Here is an 18882-nt window from a genome sequence, read left to right on the forward strand (position 1 = left end):
CTAGGAGGAGTAGGAGGAGGAGGAGTAGGAGGACTAGGAGGTGGACTAGGAGGACTAGGAGGAGTAGGAGGAGGAGGTGGACTAGGAGGACTAGGAGGAGTAGGAGGACTAGGAGGAGTGGGAGAAGGAGGAGGAGGAGGAGAAGGAGGACTAGGAGGAGAAGGAGGAGAAGGAGGAGGAGGAGGGAGGAGGAGGAGAAGGAGGACTAGGAGGAGGAGGAGAAGGAGGACTAGGAGGACTAGGAGGAGGAGGAGGAGGAGGAGAAGGAGGACTAGGAGGAGAAGGAAGGGGAGGAGGAAGCGGGAGGCACCTGATGTCAGGTTGAATTAGACTCCAGTTTGGGCTTTGTTACCTTGACTTTGAATTCCCAGAGTCCCGCAGGGCCGGGGGAGACAGCTCTGTGTTTGAGGATGTGATTAGAATTGGTAATCTCAACACTTGCTTAATGTCATTGAGAAGAATAGTTTGAGTCATCTTTCTAAACTCGTTCTACATGTTTATGTTTATGTCTAAAAGGTGTCCTTTCTGCAGTTCTATGGGCTCTAAATCTCTACGGGCGATGCAGGTAATTTCACACATCACTGCTGCACTCTTCCATCGCGCCTTCTATTACTTAAACTAACGTTTTGTGTCTTTTATTCGCACGATAATGCGTCTCCATCACACACAGTGCCGCTTTTGGCAGACCCGAACGATCACAAACTACTTGAGCACTACTCTAACACACAAAACCTTGGCGAGCCGACATTGTGCAGTCGGCGAGCCGCAAAGTATTAACAGCGAATTAAAAATAGATAAAGGTCAACATACAAATAAAAAAAGCGGCAAGCGTGACGACACTTTTGAATGAAATGTGTGTAAAAGAGTAGGAGGGAGAATACGAAGAATAACCCCCACGGGATGCAGACTCCCATGGGTCCACCCCGATGCATCATAAAAGCCGTCAGGCCACATCAGCATCACCCAGCGCTGCGCAGCGCCTTGTCAGACATCAGAGCCTGCAGTCGCAGACCACAGCCTCTCCCAAGACTGACAGAATACGAGATGCCTTTCTTCTGCCCGTCTGCCGCCGCCGCCGCCGCTGCTGCCATCTTGTATACATTGTTTGCATTCAGCAAATCCTGCATGCCGACAACAGCAAACAACAAAAATCCTTTCATGGTGTGTGTTCGGCCCGTGAGCAAACGAACGAGGGGGGGCTTGGTCATGTGGTACAAACTGGGGGCGTCTTGTATCCGTTAGGTCTGTGTGCCCCTCTGCTCAGTTTCTGCTCATCTTCCTTGAGGGACGCGCTGATGCCTTCTTCCTGTCCACCATTGTTACCGAACATGAGTCACATGCAACACAAAGCAAGAAATACAACACAGGGATGTAATAATAACAATAATATTAATAATGATAATCATCATCATTCGTCCATCATGTCATTGTTGTGATGAGAAGAATGCTTTTTAAAATGACGGATGTTACAAATGATACGAAAAGTGAGGGTTGATAGTGCACTCAGAGTGGATCAATAGCCAGCGTTTAGATCTTGGGCCATCAGGAAACGGGCTGGTGATGCTGGAACCACTGGTAGCTGGATTGCATGCCTTCAAACTGCATTGGGAAATTATCAATGAACGGAAACCGATGGGGTGCTAGTAAAGGATACCGTGAGGCCGTTGGAAAATACATTTAATTACAGGAGAAATGTGCAGTGATGGGACTTAAGCACATACGGACGTCGCATCGTCACACAGTATTCTTCCAATGCGTCAACACAAATAAGGCATTTCAAGGAATTAATACCGACTGTTATCACATTTTTTTGGGTGAAGCAACTGCTTTCGGTATGATTGACTTTCTCAGTTAAAAGCCAGTTAAGATGATAACAAATGCGCACAAACACAACACGGACACATGGTACCACACGGAGAATGAAGACACACAAGTGGTATCGATCAAACGCCCCCGTCTAACGCAATGCATTGTTGTGCAGTTAATGCGCTCGGTGGACAATAACATGTCTCCGAGCTAACTGAACTTTGGGTTGTTCGTAACTAGAGGGAAGATCAATAATGCATTCTAGGACTGGAATGATTCATATGTCATCCCCATTTCAAAGAAGGTTTCTTAAGCACATTACAAGAACAGCTATTTACAACATTTCACTTCACACACACGTCTTGAGAGAAACCTGAGGGAGCTGTAAACTATATTGTACCAGCTCAACCCAAACAGAAAAATACTCTACTGCGTTCTCTGTGAGTTCTGTGTGGTAAAATACCCGTCGCATCACTGCAGTCAGAGAAAGGACGTCAGTTTCACTTCACATGTTATTCCAAAAGGCTCTTCTCCAAAGTCCAAGAAATGGAAGTGCAGAAAACAAACTCCTCACATGAGTTTATGATGATGTTCCCAGCAGGCAGCCCTGGGTGCCTGTGTTCATAACGGCCGGGAGCGGGAAATGCGTTCAGTGTTCTGCATCTTCTCTCAACTGCAATCTGGGCAGAGCTGTAATCTGGGCAGAGCTGTCACTCGTCCAGAAGCACATGAAGTTGACTGGTTTTGGATATTTTGTTCTGTGTTGTCCTATTTGGTCCTGGCACTGTGCTGAAAATATGGATTTGTTTAGTTTAACATAGTTCGTATAGGCCTTCAATAATTTGATCAAAAAGTTGCATTGTTATATTCATAATCGTGCATTGCTATGGGTGTGGACGAATACGAGATACGAGTCGACATTGAGTCAAACATTGTAGTAACGCACAAGGTAATATTGTAGTGTAACTCATGCGCTGACCTGTGAGTAAACCATTGATCCAGAGTCGCCCTTGCTGCATGTTTCCACATGTTAATATGTTGACGTGGTGACCGGCTGCGTGTTCTGGAGAGAAAAAAAGAAACAGCAGACCATTACTCTGAAACCCCACCGCTGTTATCAGAGGACAGCGCTGGACGGGCTATCAACCCATCTCTCCGTCTCTCCTGGCTTCACCAAAACATCCCAAATAACCTGTCACAATCCCTGTCTCGATTTTGCTCAAACAATCTGCGTGAGCCCCAAACAACCTTGTTACAGCAAAGCCAAGATAGACGCTCGCGACGGCTTGATCGCCCGGTGTGTTCCTTTAAAACCCACATCATCAACAGACTCCATGTTCCACCACAGCTCAACACACACACACACACACACACACACACACACACACACACACACACACACACACACACACACCACACCCCACCCCCCCCCCCCCCTCATCTCACCACAGCAGCACGCTGCTCGCAAAACCACAACAAGCACAGCAGCCCTTCCACTGCCAGCCTCGTGCCGGTCCGAGCCTGGTGGGGCGGCCGTCGGGCCTTTTAGGGTTAGCTCACCCGCGTGGTTTTGATCTTGTTCCCGGCATAGCACATCCAGCCGGAGTTGTCGGGCAGCGTCTTGCACTCCTCTCCCTCCAGGCAGGGCTCCATCTCGCACCACCACTTGCCAATTACGATGGACGCTGAGGGCGACAATCACAAGAGCCATGACAATCCAGCCCATCTAGGTGCCTCTAATTACGGCAGCTTGAGACGAGCCCCTACGAGCGGCCGTAACCCAGCGTTTATTAGCCACTCATTAGAAGGGTTCGTTTGAGTGTTTTGGGGGACGACGTGTCGAGATTGCATCGCCAGACGACGTATTTCGTTTGTTGATTCAGGGAGGCCGACCACAGTCAAGGCGAGGGTTTTTGGGGTGGTTTATTTAAGAAACAAGCGTGTTGTTTCACGGGGAGCGTTGAAGTGGCGTTGATGGAGGCAACGGTTCCAGCACTAGACAGGAAGATTGCGTAAGTAGAATGCAAATTAAACATAGCACACGGCCGAGGAAAGGAATCTGTCAGGGAATGAGAGATAGCGATCTCCAATTCCCTCACACGGTACGCATCGGGAGATTGTGGCAATATTTGCGAGCGGGGATTTAAGATAAAAGCTGCAGAAGGTGAAAGGTTTCCTTAAAGACGAATGCACATCTGAATAGGCTCCCCTTAAGTGCCGTCCGCTGCGTGCAGCCAATGGAACCGGTGGTGGCAGACATTTGTCACAGGATATCTATGAAACGATTATAAACTGTCTATTAGGTAGCCTTGTAATCCATAGCCTTGTTCTCCCTTTTCTTCCCTGTGATTGCTTACATGTTTCTCTCCTTTCTCTACTCCCTGAGGTGTTTTGCTTAAATCAATTTTCCTCAGCGATCGGTTGTCGGTTGCATACTAAAGCATACATCCGCCTGGGCCCTATGGGGCCGGGAGTAACAGATTCCCAGTGTGATGCTTTTCCAGATATTGTTAATCATATCGGAGACAAGGCGTTGCTTGGTGACTTTGGAGAGGGAATTCACAGCGCTGTTTTACATAACTTGGGTAAAAAAGTGTGTGTTTACTTCTTTCAGAAAATGTGAGTATCTTTCTTTAATTGAAGCTTAAAGGTTGTATAGGTGATTTGCTTTTTTGGCCATTTTTGCAAAATTACTTGAAATCCTTATCATAACCCGCTTATAGCCACTGAGTTAGAAGTACTGACATGAAAATTAAACAAGTCAATCATCTGTGGAACGGGCAGGGCTCGAAAAACTCCAGCCAATCATTTCCATTGCCACCGAGTTGCATTGGACAGTAAGTACGTCAATCAAACGGTCGTACTGCACTCCCCCTCCCCCGCGCCCCGCGCGCGACCCCTTCGTCCAGAGCTCGTGACCCAGAGCAAGAGCTCCTGTTTGTTGTTATCCTGCGGTAGCTACTGGAACTAGTTAATCCACATTTGGACCTAGCAGTAGAAGACAATTTCCATGGCAGACAAGACGCCACCATCCCACCACCACCACCACCACCACCAGCAAAGAGAAGGAAAACTCTTTTTCAGAGAGTAATTGATAATAAAAACGCTGAAAGAGAAAAACTGAAATCAAGAATAATCCTAGGCGCTGCTTTCGAACGTTGGCGGCAACTGAAGGACGAGAAGGGTCTAAAAACCGATGCTTGTGTGGCGGTTGACCTAGTTTCAAAGTTTATACCGTTTATACTCGGTAATACCGGTGTCCACACCGCGGCAACCCTAGTAAAAACCAGGACTTCCAATACAATTATATGAAACAAACATACATTTTCTAAAAATAGTAATGATTTATGTGACCGTTTAATGTTTATAACATCTGGTCCAACCATAGCAGCGAGAACGTATTCTCAGCAGGGGGTGCTGGGGAAAAAAAAACTCAGCCTGCACTAGACTCGCAACTCGTTACATTGATAAAAAAAGATGTATAGCAGCGCAGCTCAATTACACCAGTGCATGCGCGCACAGTTGAAAATGGATCGTTCACATCCAGCTGCTCACAGAACAAGTTTAGCGCACCACCGCTACCCTCACACTTTTTCATATAACCTTTTTTCAGCACTAGGTCATATGAGCATTAAATAAATGCTGCGTCTCAAAATGCCTTGGACAGCGCGAGGATGACTCGCTTTGCCACTGGCCGAAACAGTTCGGAGCGACCACAGCCAGAGCGAACACAGCGGGGCAGAGGAGTGTCAGGAATAGTCTTTGGTGTAGGCTACACATCAGTACGGCCTATTTGCACTACTGTTTAGTGGCAATGCAGTGTTTCATTCGATGCCTTTTTATTTTCGTATATTATTTCAATGAATACAATTTATTTATTCATAAAAAACGGATCTGGTCTTCAAATCTTTTTTCCAAATATAGGTCGTCTTACAATGGGGTTTGTGTTTATATCGGACCAATACGGTACAGCGGGCGCTCACATGACGTTAAGCATTTCCTGGTGCATAATGTGACGCTTCAGAACCTAAAATCCCGTTTCTCCCCGTTGACACGACAACACATAACCGGCGTTTTCAGAAATCTCCACTTTGGCCGGAGTTTTTAGAAATGATCGTTTTCTGTGATAAGACAGGGCCTCGGACAGGGGGTGTTGCAGCACCCCCAGCACTCCTACTTCCCGCGGTACTGGGTGCAACTTACAGCTGAATGTAGTGCCATGTTGTTAAACGAAAACCTACGCTAGCCTGGCTCGCTCTCGCGCATCTCTGTTCGCGCTCGTGCATGATTGCGCGTCCAGGTACTTGGAATGGGTGGAGTCAGAGTCAGCGTTGAAGGAGAGGGGGTAGGACCATTTGAGTTGTGTATTTTCAAAATCTGCTGGCGTTTCGCAAATCACCTACCCAACCTTTAACGTCACCATAAAATGCGGACAATTTCTTATTAGACACAATTTTCACTTGAGCGATCACAAAGAAAATTCTCAGCTTTCCGAACAACCTACCCAGCACTTTTTCTCGCCTCTTTCTCTTGGGTTTGGTTCTACCTTAAAGCGCCTCGCCCCTCTGCCCCCGTCAGACCCAGGCCCGCTGTACTCACCGTCCACGCAGGAGGGTCTGTTCCTGGTTGTCCCGGCCACCTTGCCCGGCAGACACGAACACTTGACTGTCTGGGAGCGCTCCTCGATGCGGTTCTTATTGCAGCATCTGTGAGCGGCGATCACTTCACACGTGCCTCCCTCTGATGTAAAGAAACAACAGTGGAGAACAATGACGAAACAACCAATCAACAAAAACAGGCAGTCAGAATGAATCCTGCCAAGCTAACGCCCACTGAGCCAAAACTAGGCGTTTGAAATATTCTTCTTTTTGAAAGGACATTCTGCATTTGCATTCGGCAACCCTGACTTGGCTAACGTTGAGGAGCCAGATGTCTGTAAATAATGCAATCTGTTTATTGATTCAAAAAAATGCTACAAAAACTAAAACATACTATTTTCAAAACTCTTCAGACTTCAACTGAGCTCTGCAATCCATAATTTACAGCTCCAGGTTTTGAACAAATAAGCGCCGGGCCAAGTTAACAATTTGCCACACGCACAAGAATGGCCTCAAAGAACCCAGTAAATCGGCAAATAAAGAGAGGCATGATCAATTCTCCCCCCCCTCCCTGGGTGGGGGGGGCCCTGGGGGGGGGGGGGCCTGGGTCCACCACATGATGGACACTTGAGAGGCTGGGCAGAAGAAGGCTGATCCATTAGCAGAGAAGGAGAAGCCTGCTTGAGGGCTGTGATGGCTCCACACACACACACATATACACATAGACACACTCACACGGACACACATATGCCCGCACACACACACGATCACACAGCTCCATCAGGTTCATCACAATTATCTGTGAGTTACCGACTGCTGGCCCCTAAGGAACGGGAGGATTGGAAGGAAACTTCTACCCCCCTTGACCCTTCTCACCCTGGACCGATTCATCTATCCCACCACCACCACCTCTACCCCCACCTCCGCCTCCTCCACCACCGCCTCCACCACCGCCACCGCCACCACCACCGCCGCCTCCACCACCGCCACCACGACCACCGCCGCCACCGCCACACCACCACCACCACCAGAACCACCAGCATCTCCCCCCATCCCCACCACCACCACCACCACCTCCACCTCCACCACAACCACCCCCGCAACCACCACCACCGATTTTCAAAATATGTCAGAGCTATTTTTCTGAAGACCTTATGCAATATTCTGTCTACTTTTTATATTTTTCACAAGCCTGAATGGGATCACTGCTTCTTCCTTATATTACAATACACACAGTATACCTTGTATTGCAATTACCGTCATTGATGAATGCAATTAAGCAAAAGTCAAATAATTCAAAGAATAATATCAGATATGATTTTGCTCGTGATGAAGCAGAGCTGCTCTTTTAAAGAATCCCTCGAGGGATATTTCAAATGAAAACATTTAAAACGGTTTACAGCTGCACTCCATATTCAGCGAGTCGACGCCTCGTGAGTCAAATCCTGGCGAAGTTAAGGAGCTTACGTTCAGAAAGGAGAGAGGTATCTGTCAGTTCGAAGGCATAATTGAGTCATCACATGAACTCGGGTGGTGGTTCGCCGATAACGCCCCTCCAAACGAACCACAAGGTTAGCTCCAACTATTGAGTATTAAGGCCATGCGCACAAAAAGCCGAAACAAAAAGTCTGTGTGTTCGTTTGAATAAAGTCTGCTTCCAAAGCAACAAACTCGTTGAATTTGGTATTGCTTAACTAATCTGTATTAGGTTCTTATCGCGCAACTGACATAATCTTTAATAAAAATCACCATGGTGATATAAGCACACAAACCCAATGCCATTGTTATGAGGCTTATTAGGCAGGTCATATCATAACCAAATTCAGGAATAGCTTTTCAACCGCTTCTGAGTGATGACGTTTTAAGGCCTATTATGGACGCTATTGTACTTCTGACATTAATGTAAAAGTCAAGACTTACATTTCCCCTGTTGAAAAGTTGAAATACTGACATAGTTTTTTGATAATCACTCTAAAATGTTTCCGCAAAATTATCCACTTTTACTTTTCCTACGATTTCAAATGGCACCTCAATGAAACTGAACAGACTAGCTGACAGACAGGGTTAAACGTTAAATTGCAGATTAGATAATTGATACTGCACTGTATGAAATAAGAGTAACCTAGGAAACATTAAACGAGAGTTACGTATGTAACTACGGTTCTATGAATTCTGGATGACCGCCAGAGGCAGTGCTTAACACTGGATGTTATCCATCGCGCATGCGCAGGTCGAGTATTTAATATCAACAAAGTCACACGTGACCGGGATGACGTCGGTCCGCCCGTCTATATAAGGCCACGTCACTCTCCAAGATGTCCCTTCAGAATCTTCTCGCAAGATTCCGAGTGACAGAGAACTCTGGCGGTCATCCAGAATTCATAGAACCGTAGTTACATACGTAACTCTCGTTCTATTTCATTCTTACTGACCGCCAGAGGCAGTGCTTAACACTGGATGACCATTACCAACGTAGTCACAAGGAATCCTGTACCCACCTATTAGGAAGGGCCTGAGGGTTCCTGAATAACAGCTGCAGCCACTGCGTGGTGAGCAGCTACATTGACCCTGTAAAATCGGGCAAAGGTGCACGCTGAAGCCCAGAGGCCGCGGCACAAATATCACCTAGAGGCACTCCTCGTAGTGCTGCCCAAGAGGTGGAGACACTCCTGGTGGAATGGCCTCTGATCTTAAGAGGCAAAGGCAGTCCTCTTGACTTGTATGCCTCCTCAATTACCTCCACCACCCACTTCGAAAGCCTCTGTCTGGACAGCGCTTGCCCCTTCCTCGGGCCCCCGTAGCAGACAAACAGGCCATCAGACTGACGAAAACCGGAGTTTCCTGTATGTAACATCTCAAGGCTCTCACCGGGCAGAGTAGTTCTGCTGAACTAGCTTCCTCATCCGGTGGGTGTGAGGGGCCATAAGCTGCTAGCTCTATGACCTGATTATAGTGGCCGAAGACAGCCTCTTTGGAAAAAAAGATGGGTTAGGCCACAGTGCCACCCCCTGTGCCATCTGAGTTCCAGCGTATACACTCTTCACTCACTGACAACGCATGAAGCTCGCTCACACGCTTGGCTGACACGATCGCCAGAAGAAAGGCCACCTTCGCCGACAGCCATTTCAGTGGCGCCTGGTCCAGGGGCTCAAACGGGGGGAGACGGAGGGCTCCAAGTACTAGAGGTAGGTCCCATGAGGGAACCTTGACAGCCCGTGGGGGGTTCCTCCGCTGGGCTCCTTAAGAAATCGGGTCACCAAAGAATGAGACCCCACCGTCCGGCTATCAACCTTAATGTGCCTGGATGAAATGGCAGCCACATAGACTCTTAAAGTGGAAGCAGATAGCTTCCTTTCAAGTAATGACTGCAAAAAACGCAGTATCATTGGCAATGAGGAACACTCCGGTACCTCTTTCTGTACCTCACACCACTTGCAAATATCTTCCACCTGTTAGCATAAAGTGCCCTGGTGGAGGGAGCTCTTGAGTCCATAATGGTTTGAACTACCTCCTGGTCGCATTCCATTATAAGTGGATCAGGCCCCTCAAGGGCCAAACCCATAGTTGCAGGCACTCTGGTCTGGGGTGCCAGATGTGGCCCCCCAGCTGTGAGAGCAGGTCCCGCCTCTCCGGCAGGCACCATGGATCTCCGTCTAGCAGCCTGTACATTACTGGAAACCAAGGTCTCCCTGGCCAGTTTGGGGCAACCAGCAGGAGTCTGTGGTTCCCTTCTGAACTCTGTGTAGTTAACCCTATCAGTGGAAATGGCGGGAAGGCATAAAGGAGTTGACGTGGCCATGGATGTGCCAAGGCATCCTGTCCCATCGGACTCGTCTCCGACAGAGAGAACCAGAGAGGGCAATGTGTTGTGGACTCTGAAGCAAACAGGTCTACCTCTGCTGTGCCGTATTTGCTCCAAATTGCCTCTACTACCTCTGGGTGGAGTCGCCACTCCCCCGACGGAGGTTTCTGGCGTGAAAGAAAGTCTGCCACCGTATTCTGTGGCCCTGGAAGGTACATAGCCCTGAGGCTGGAAAAGTAAGGGAGAGCCCATACAAGAAGTTGCTGTGCAACCTGTAATGACTGAGCCGACCTTGTGCCCCCTTGGTGGTTCACATTGTAGACAGCTGACTTGTTGTCGCATCGTACCAGAACATGTCTGCCCCTCAAATATGGCAGGAATTGGTGAGCGCTAAATAAATAGCACGGAGCTCGAGCACATTTATGTGCTGTGTCCTGTGCGGCGCACTCCAGAGCCCTCTCACTGCCCTGTGCTGCCACACTGCCCCCCAGCCAGAGAGCGAAGCATCGGTCACCACCACTTCGCGGCGTGAGGGGATCGAACCTAGTGCGACACCTTTGGCAAGAAATGCCCTGCGTCTCCAGGGTTGTAATGCCAGGAGGCATTGACTGGACACCCCGACTTTCCTGGATCCGTGCAACCTTGGATCTAAGTGGAGGCCATTGGTCCAAACTTGGAACGGCCGCAGTGAAGGAGGCCCAATGGCACTATTGACGTTACTGACGTCAACATTCCCAACAGCCTGAGAAAAAGGCTGTACCGTACCCTCCTGTCCTCCCGAAAATGCTGGAGGGTCTGGAGTATGGCCTCTACCCGCCGTGGAGACGGGAAGGCAAGCATTTGGACGGAGTCCAGGGTTATGCCAAGGAACAATACCTGTTGGCTGGGTATTAGACAACTTTTGCCGTAGTTGACTGTAAGACCCAACCTTTCCACATGGCCTAGGAGGGCTGTGGTGTCCTGCTCTGCCTGTTGCCGGGTTGGAGCGCAAATAAGCCAATCGTCCAGATAAGGGAGGATTTGTATTCCGGTGGCTTGCATTGGTGCGAGCGCTGCCCGCATGCACCTTGTGAAGATCCGTGGGGCTAGGGATAACCCGAATGGGAGGACCCTGTACTGGTAGGCCCGCCCTTCGAATGCAAAGCGCAGGTATGGCCGGTGATGTGGTGCTATCGGAACGTGAAAGTAGGCATCCTTTAGATCTATTGACGTGAACCAGCTTTGCCGTGCGACGGCCTGGAGCACTTCCGCTGTCTTTAGCATGTGAAAGGGCAATACTTTCAGAAAACTGTTCAGCCCTCGTAAGTCCAGTATAGGGCGAAACCCACCCTCTTTTTTTGGAACTAAAAAATACACTGAGTAAAACCCACCTTGCTGTGTCTGAGGATCTACGATCTCGATGGCCTTCTTCTCAAGGAGGGTGGATACCTCCTGGCTGAGGGCCTGTCGCCTTGTGGGATCGCTGACTGTAGTCAGTCTGATCCCCCTGAAAACTGGGGGCCGGCGTCGGAATTGAAGATTGTACCCTTGGGAAAGCGTGGTCACCACCCAAGGGTCTGTAGTGCAACTTCCCCAGCAGATTAGGTGCTGCTGGGTGAAGCGCCCGACGCCCGGCCATGAGCCGTCAGTACCTGCCCCCACGCCCTCTTGGGGGCCTGGAGGGGGGAAACCCCGACCCCCGACCCCTCTGTGCCTGTGGTGCTGGCCTTGTGGGAGCCCGACGGGGTTGATAGGGTTGCTCAGGAGCTGGTGAGGTCCTGGAATAACCACTAGGACGTGCTAGCGGCAGAGGACGATTGGCGCCATAAACTTGTAGAGGCTGCTGCCTCGGTTGGGATGCAGCTCCCCGAAGGCTAGCAAACTGCCGCCGTGTCTGGTTAGCCTGGATGCCACGATCCAAGGCCTGTTGTGCTGCTGGGCCAAACAGCTCTCCCGGAACTACGGGTAGAGTGCGAAGGGTCCTCCGGCATGGCTCTGATAATGGGGACTGGGCCAGCCATACCTGGCGGCGAGCCAGCGTAAGCGACGCCATCAGCCTACCAAGCTCTCAGTCATGAAGGCAAATGCCTGCAAAGACGTGTCACTTAGACTCTGCACTGAAGCATCTGCACTGGATGATTGCAAGGATTGAGACAGGGCCAATATTAAATGGGACAAAGAGTTCCCGATACGGCCCATACGTGCCGCTGTGTCATAGCACTTTGTTAACAGGTCATCAGTGATGCGACACTGTGGCCTGGACAGCGGGCATTCGGCCTCAACACCCTCCTCTGGTGACACAATGAGGGAGGCAATGGGTCGGCTCTACGGCTGGCATTCGGTCTAGTCCATGCTTGCTGGCATTCTGCATTGAAGCCAAGGCCCTGCTGTCACTGGTGTGATGAGATAGAGATCTGGGGTCTGGCCAGCATCTGTGAAGCTCCTCAATATATGGCTGGGAGGGAGGCACAGAAAAAGTATCTTGTGGCGGGACACGCCTAAAGAATGCACTAGCTGGAGCGATATCTGCTGGATCCAACCCTAAGCGTGCCAGTGCCATTCGGACCACTGGTTTAACCGTGGCCGGGGAAGCTTCTCAGCCTGCCCTAGACCCACTCCCTACATGTTGGGAGCCGCCTTCAGAAGCCTGGGTAGAAGCCTCTACCTCGCCCTGTCCCGGCCTGTCTTCATAGAACTGGCTACAGGAAGCCCTCGTAGACAGAGCATCTCCGTCCCATTCTGGTGTAGTTGGAGCCTCAGCCTGAGAGATTGACGCCAACCTGACTGGCTGAAGGTTATAGAGCAAACTCTTAATCTCAGCGAACTCTGACACTAGCTTGTCCACTTTGGCAGCATAACCGTCAGCCTTCCTAGCCTTCTTCCTGGGCGGGGCAGCCCTGGGTGGGGAGCGTACTCGTACCACTGGTTTCTCTTCCAGGCGGGGGAAGCTCACCTTCAACCTGAGGTCCTTCCACCTCGGCTATTCTTGCCACTTTCAGCCCATGTGGCATGAAACTGCAATTCATGCACTGATTGTCGGATAGCCCCTCTCTCAGGTGGACCACACCGAGGCATGCGGGGCATTCATCATGTCCATCTAGGGCTAGCAGTGGGGCCATGCAAGTGCGGCAACCATGTGAGCCTAACATGTTGGGGGAAATAAGCTATCAAAAAATTGTATTTTCCCAGAGTAAAGTAGTTACTAATGGGCGAAAGCACCCAACAGTAATAATTTAACAAAAGTGCAGCAAACTGCTCAACGTAAGAAACTCAAACTAAAACAGAGTTCTGTTTTTTTTCTTTTTCAAAATTAAATATTTTTTCTTATTTACCCATTAGCCTCAACCGTAATGGGGAGCTTCTGCTCTTTAATTCCAAATAAGGGAGTACACGCTCTAACGAGCGAAAACACTCAGGGAGCCTTTAAAGGTTGTATAGGTGATTTGCTTTTTTGGCCATTTTTGCAAAATTACTTGAAATCCTTATCATAACCCGCTTACAGCCACTGAGTTAGAAGTACTGACATGAAAATTAAACAAGTCAATCATCTGTGGAACGGGCAGGGCTCGAAAAACTCCAGCCAATCATTTCCATTGCCACCGAGTTGCATTGGACAGTAAGTACGTCAATCAAACGGTCGTACTGCACTCCCCCTCCCCCGCGCCCCGCGCGCGACCCCTTCGTGCAGTACTCGTGACCCAGAGCTCGTGACCCAGAGCAAGCTCCTGTTTGTTGTTATCCTGCGGTAGCTACTGGAACTAGTTAATCCACATTTGGACCTAGCAGTAGAAGACAATTTCCATGGCAGACAAGACGCCACCATCCCCACCACCACCACCACCACCACCAGCAAAGAGAAGGAAAACTCTTTTTCAGAGAGTAATTGATAATAAAAACGCTGAAAGAGAAAAACTGAAATCAAGAATAATCCTAGGCGCTGCTTTCGAACGTTGGCGGCAACTGAAGGACGAGAAGGGTCTAAAAACCGATGCTTGTGTGGCGGTTGACCTAGTTTTCAAAGTTTATACCGTTTATACTCGGTAATACCGGTGTGGAGACGAGTGTATTACTCGGTGTGAAAATGTCCACACCGCGGCAACCCTAGTGAAAACCAGGACTTCCAATACAATTATATGAAACAAACATACATTTTCTAAAAATAGTAATGATTTATGTGACCGTTTAATGTTTATAACATCTGGTCCAACCATTGCAGCGAGAACGTATTCTCAGCAGGGGGTGCTGGGGAAAAAAAAACTCAGCCTGCACTAGACTCGCAACTCGTTACATTGATAAAAAAAGATGTATAGCAGCGCAGCTCAATTACACCAGTGCATGCGCGGACAGTTGAAAATCGATCGTTCACATCCAGCTGCTCACAGAACAAGTTTAGCGCACCACCGCTACCCTCACACTTTTTCATATAACCTTTTTTCAGCACTAGGTCATATGAGCATTAAATAAATGCTGCGTCTCAAAATGCCTTGGACAGCGCGAGGATGACTCGCTTTGCCACTGGCCGAAACAGTTCGGAGCGACCACAGCCAGAGCGAACACAGCGGGGCAGAGGAGTGTCAGGAATAGTCTTTGGTGTAGGCTACACATCAGTACGGCCTATTTGCACTACTGTTTAGTGGCAATGCAGTGTTTCATTCGATGCCTTTTTATTTTCGTATATTATTTCAATGAATACAATTTATTTATTCATAAAAAACGGATCTGGTCTTCAAATCTTTTTTCCAAATATAGGTCGTCTTACAATGGGGTTTGTGTTTATATTCGGACCAATACGGTACAGCGGGCGCTCACATGACGTTAAGCATTTCCTGGTGCATAATGTGACGCTTCAGAACCTAAAATCCCGTTTCTCCCCGTTGACACGACAACACATAACCGGCGTTTTCAGAAATCTCCACTTTGGCCGGAGTTTTTAGAAATGATCGTTTTCTGTGATAAGACAGGGCCTCGGACAGGGGGTGTTGCAGCACCCCCAGCACTCCTACTTCCCGCGGTACTGGGTGCAACTTACAGCTGAATGTAGTGCCATGTTGTTAAACGAAAACCTAAGCTAGCCTGGCTCGCTCTCGCGCATCTCTGTTCGCGCTCGTGCATGATTGCGCGTCCAGGTACTTGGAATGGGTGGAGTCAGAGTCAGCGTTGAAGGAGAGGGGGTAGGACCATTTGAGTTGTGTATTTTCAAAATCTGCTGGCGTTTCGCAAATCACCTACCCAACCTTTAATTAACTTAAACGAAAGTTGCCACAAAAGGCAGCAGACGCCGGTAATGGCAATCTCCGATGCAGTGAGGCAAACAAAACAAAACGTAAGCTTAAGCGGGTGCCGAAAACAGGATCCCCTTATCTTACTTAACTTTAAAGCTAACACAGAGAGAATACTTACCTTAGAAGCCTCGCTACAGCTGATGAAGACGCTGTGTTAGTCTAGCGTGAGCCGAGCTCACCGGCGAAAACACCGGTATGCGGCGTTCAAAACAAAGCCGAGCGTGACTAATCGCAGCCCTTGGAGGACGAATTCGTGGCTCCAACCATGCGGTTGCAGGGCTACCAGCAAAGAGTCACCGGCTTATATTGCTTTTATTCAAGCTTATCTCTTACTCTAAACCTGTATTCGCAACTGCGAGAAGATACAAGGGACATCTTGGAGAGTGACGTGGCATTATATAGACGGGCGGCCCGACGTCATCCCCGGTCACGTGTGACTTTGTTGATATTAAATACTCGACCTGCGCATGCGCGATGGATAACATCCAGTGTTAAGCACTGCCTCTGGCGGTCAGTAAGAATGAAATAGAACTGTACAGCCTTAAACATAAATGATCATTGGCTCCCTATTGGGTTTGCTCCAGAAACCTGGCCTGAAGCAGAAGACTTTATCAAAATCACTGAGAGTAAAAGTACAACCTACTTTTCTGTATTTGTGTCCACTGTCCCCTTATACCTTTACGGAGTACACATGGATTTGAATTTGTTGTGGGCGGGGCATTACCGATGGCGGTAAACAGACAGGGAGACTCCTGACGCAGAACCCCCCCCCCAGGAGACAGCTCAAGGTGTTAATCTCAGCATTGGGTTTGAAGTGATTAAGTACTGCTTGAATTTTCATGAGTTTTGTTCAAAGGCCGGGAGAGAAATAGCAGACCGTTGTTTTTTCTCTCGATTTAGCTGCCAAGTCAAGTCTGACATTTCTTCTGGGTTGTCATTACTTCTGGCAGTCTCAAAAAAACTCACTAACTAAAAACAAAAATGAGTTAATAAATTCCCACCAACAGCCTTGGGTTGGGGTGAAGCGATCCAGATCTGGTAGGGGCTCTGGGAGGAGGCTGCCTGCCTGCTGAAGCACTCAACAAAAGGGCATGTCGGCGGGGACGCTAATCGTGATGTACCAGTGGAAACAGTTGGGCATCATCCGAAAAACAACAGCCCAAAGCGGTGTGTTCTCCTTAATGCATCTCCTTAATTGCGTAAGACAGGCCCAGATTTCCTCTTTGATCTATTAAAAACACACAACTCACCAGACTTTACACGCATCGCATGTTGTGTGTGAACGCAACAACGGAATGGGGGTACTCTATATTTGGAAATTAGCACCTCCGAAGAATACATTAAAATCAAATAAAAATGCTAATGAGTTTGGGATTTCCAGCTGTCTGGTGTTAGGTTGCACCTGTGAGCAAAAGTAATACAAAGAGGGTGAGTGTGTGATTTCAAGTTGTGTGTGTATGTGTGTGTGTTGGTGTGTGTGTGTGTGTGTGGTGTGTGTGTGTGTGTGTGTGTGTGTGTGTGTGTGTGTGTGTTTGTGTGTGTGTGTGTGTGTGTGTGTGTGTGTGTGTGTGTGTGTGTGTGTGTGTGTGTGTGTGTGTGTGTGTGTGTGTGTGTGTGTGTGTGTGTGTGTGTGTGTGTGTGTGTGTGTATCCACAAGTTGAGCAGGGGCTTCACTGTGTTGCTGGAAGATGCTGCTCGCTCCCCAACCATATTTTTAAATGATGAATATTTCAGCAGGAGAGAGGGGATTACATGGCCCGAGAAGAAAACTCTCATCAGGTAAGGGACGGAGCCATGCAAGGGTATAATTGTTTCCTCTGTTTCCATTTCCCTCTTTTATCAATGACTGTGAACAAAGCCAGTCAGCCAAATGACAAATGGCATCAGAAAAGGTGTAAATGAATGATAGCCTGTGTGTCTGTGTGTCTGTGTTTTTGTGTGTGTGTGTGTGTGTGTGTGTGTGTGTGTGTGTGTAATGTGTGTGTGTGTGTGTGTGTGTGTGTATGCGTGTGTGTGTGTGTGTGTGTGTGTGTGTGTGTGTGTGTGTGTGTGTGTGTGTGTGTGTATTTGTGTGTGTGAGTGTGTGTGTGAGTGTGTGTGTGTGTGTGTGTGTGTGTGTGTGTGTGTGTGTGTGTGTGTTTGTGTGTGTGTGTGTGTGTGTGTGTGTGTGTGTGTGTGTGTGTGTGTGTGTGTGTGTGTGTGTGTGTGTGTGTGTGCATGCTTGTGTGCCTGCATCTGGGAGAGAGAGAAAGATTGTTTGTGTCTACATTGATGTTTTCTCATCAGTAGTCCTTTGACGAAGTGTAAGCTAGTGAACAAGGGTCAGATAAGAGTGTTGTCATTCTGGGGGCTGGAGAAGCGGTCAGGGGTCAATCAGAGTCCAACTGTTGTGTTGTGGTGGTCATGGTCTGCTCCACCTGTCAAGCTAGACAGGTGCACACAGATTGACTGCATAAGGTACTCTGGGTAAGAAACTGAAATTCATTCTCATTACTGGCCCCTTTGGCCGCTAAGTGAACTGCAGCCTGCTTGAGTTTCGGCATTGAGAACCTTGTACTGCTAGCTCTGTGGGTTGAGACAATAACAATCAAAAACTCATGGTGGTTTTAATCTTAAATAAAGATGTATGAAAGAACAGAATTTTTTTTGCCATTACACAGTGATTTCTAGCAAAGTTGGACAGGTTCAAATATAGTATAAATCGTCCAAGTTCTAAGCAACGGAAGGCGTCGGGGAAGGTCTCATGCTAATATGTTGGCATTTTAAAGTGATTTCTGCATGTAAACATCCTACATGTAGTCCTTTTAAATATCGTTTTTAACGACAAAACCACTCGCCCCCTCCATTTGTTCTGTTACAGTAACTCCAGATAATGGCCAAGATAACATTTGACATTTCTGCGACATTTCCGCGGGCCAAGCAGCCTCTCTTCTGCTCGCTGACTCATCGGTAGCTTGCGTCGTCGATGCCTGATCCCTTAATTGTACTATAATCATCCGTCCACCTCAGCACACCTGGTAACAACAGTCCTCGGTCGGCTGGCTGGCGGGGGGGGGTTCCAGTGAGCGGACGCTCTCTGGCTCAGTGACTCACAGCAGTAGCCAACACAACACAACACAACGCTGCATCGGCGTCAGTGGCGGCGGCGTCACGGATGGCCGTGCTGCTGCTGCTGCTGCTGCTGCTGCTGCTGCTGCTGCGTTCCCGTCCAATCATGCGTGACGAGAGAACACAGAACGCGGGCCGGGAGAGAGGAGAGGGATGGGAGGGGGGAGCCGCGCGGACAGGGCTCTGCGCCTGCCTAATGAATGTGAACAGAGTTCAGCAGGGACCAATACGCACTTCTTCACAAGTGATAAAAAAAGCCATTGCACGGAGCAAAGCGGCGCGTCCATCTCAATAGAAATGTCACCGT

General features: G+C 48.7%; 1 protein-coding gene across 3 annotated transcripts in view; it reads right to left on the reverse strand.

Moving 5' to 3' along the window:
* Positions 1 to 1659: 1659 nt before the first annotated feature.
* The window catches only part of LOC115545499 (chemokine-like protein TAFA-1), a 29459-nt gene continuing 12236 nt past the window's right edge, over positions 1660 to 18882 (reverse strand). For 2 of the 3 annotated variants that reach the window (XM_030360563.1, XM_030359163.1), the window contains exons 3-6: positions 6406 to 6546; positions 3367 to 3491; positions 2786 to 2869; positions 1660 to 2595 (exon numbers count right to left, since the gene is read on the reverse strand). In XM_030360563.1, the coding sequence (XP_030216423.1) occupies positions 2837 to 2869; positions 3367 to 3491; positions 6406 to 6546 (299 nt within the window). In that variant the 3' untranslated portion in view covers positions 1660 to 2595; positions 2786 to 2836. The remainder of the gene's footprint in view (positions 2596 to 2785; positions 2870 to 3366; positions 3492 to 6405; positions 6547 to 18882) is intronic. The other variant, XM_030359905.1, reaches the window with a different exon arrangement.

This window comes from Gadus morhua, chromosome 1, assembly GCF_902167405.1.
Source record: "Gadus morhua chromosome 1, gadMor3.0, whole genome shotgun sequence".
NCBI lineage: Eukaryota > Metazoa > Chordata > Actinopteri > Gadiformes > Gadidae > Gadus > Gadus morhua.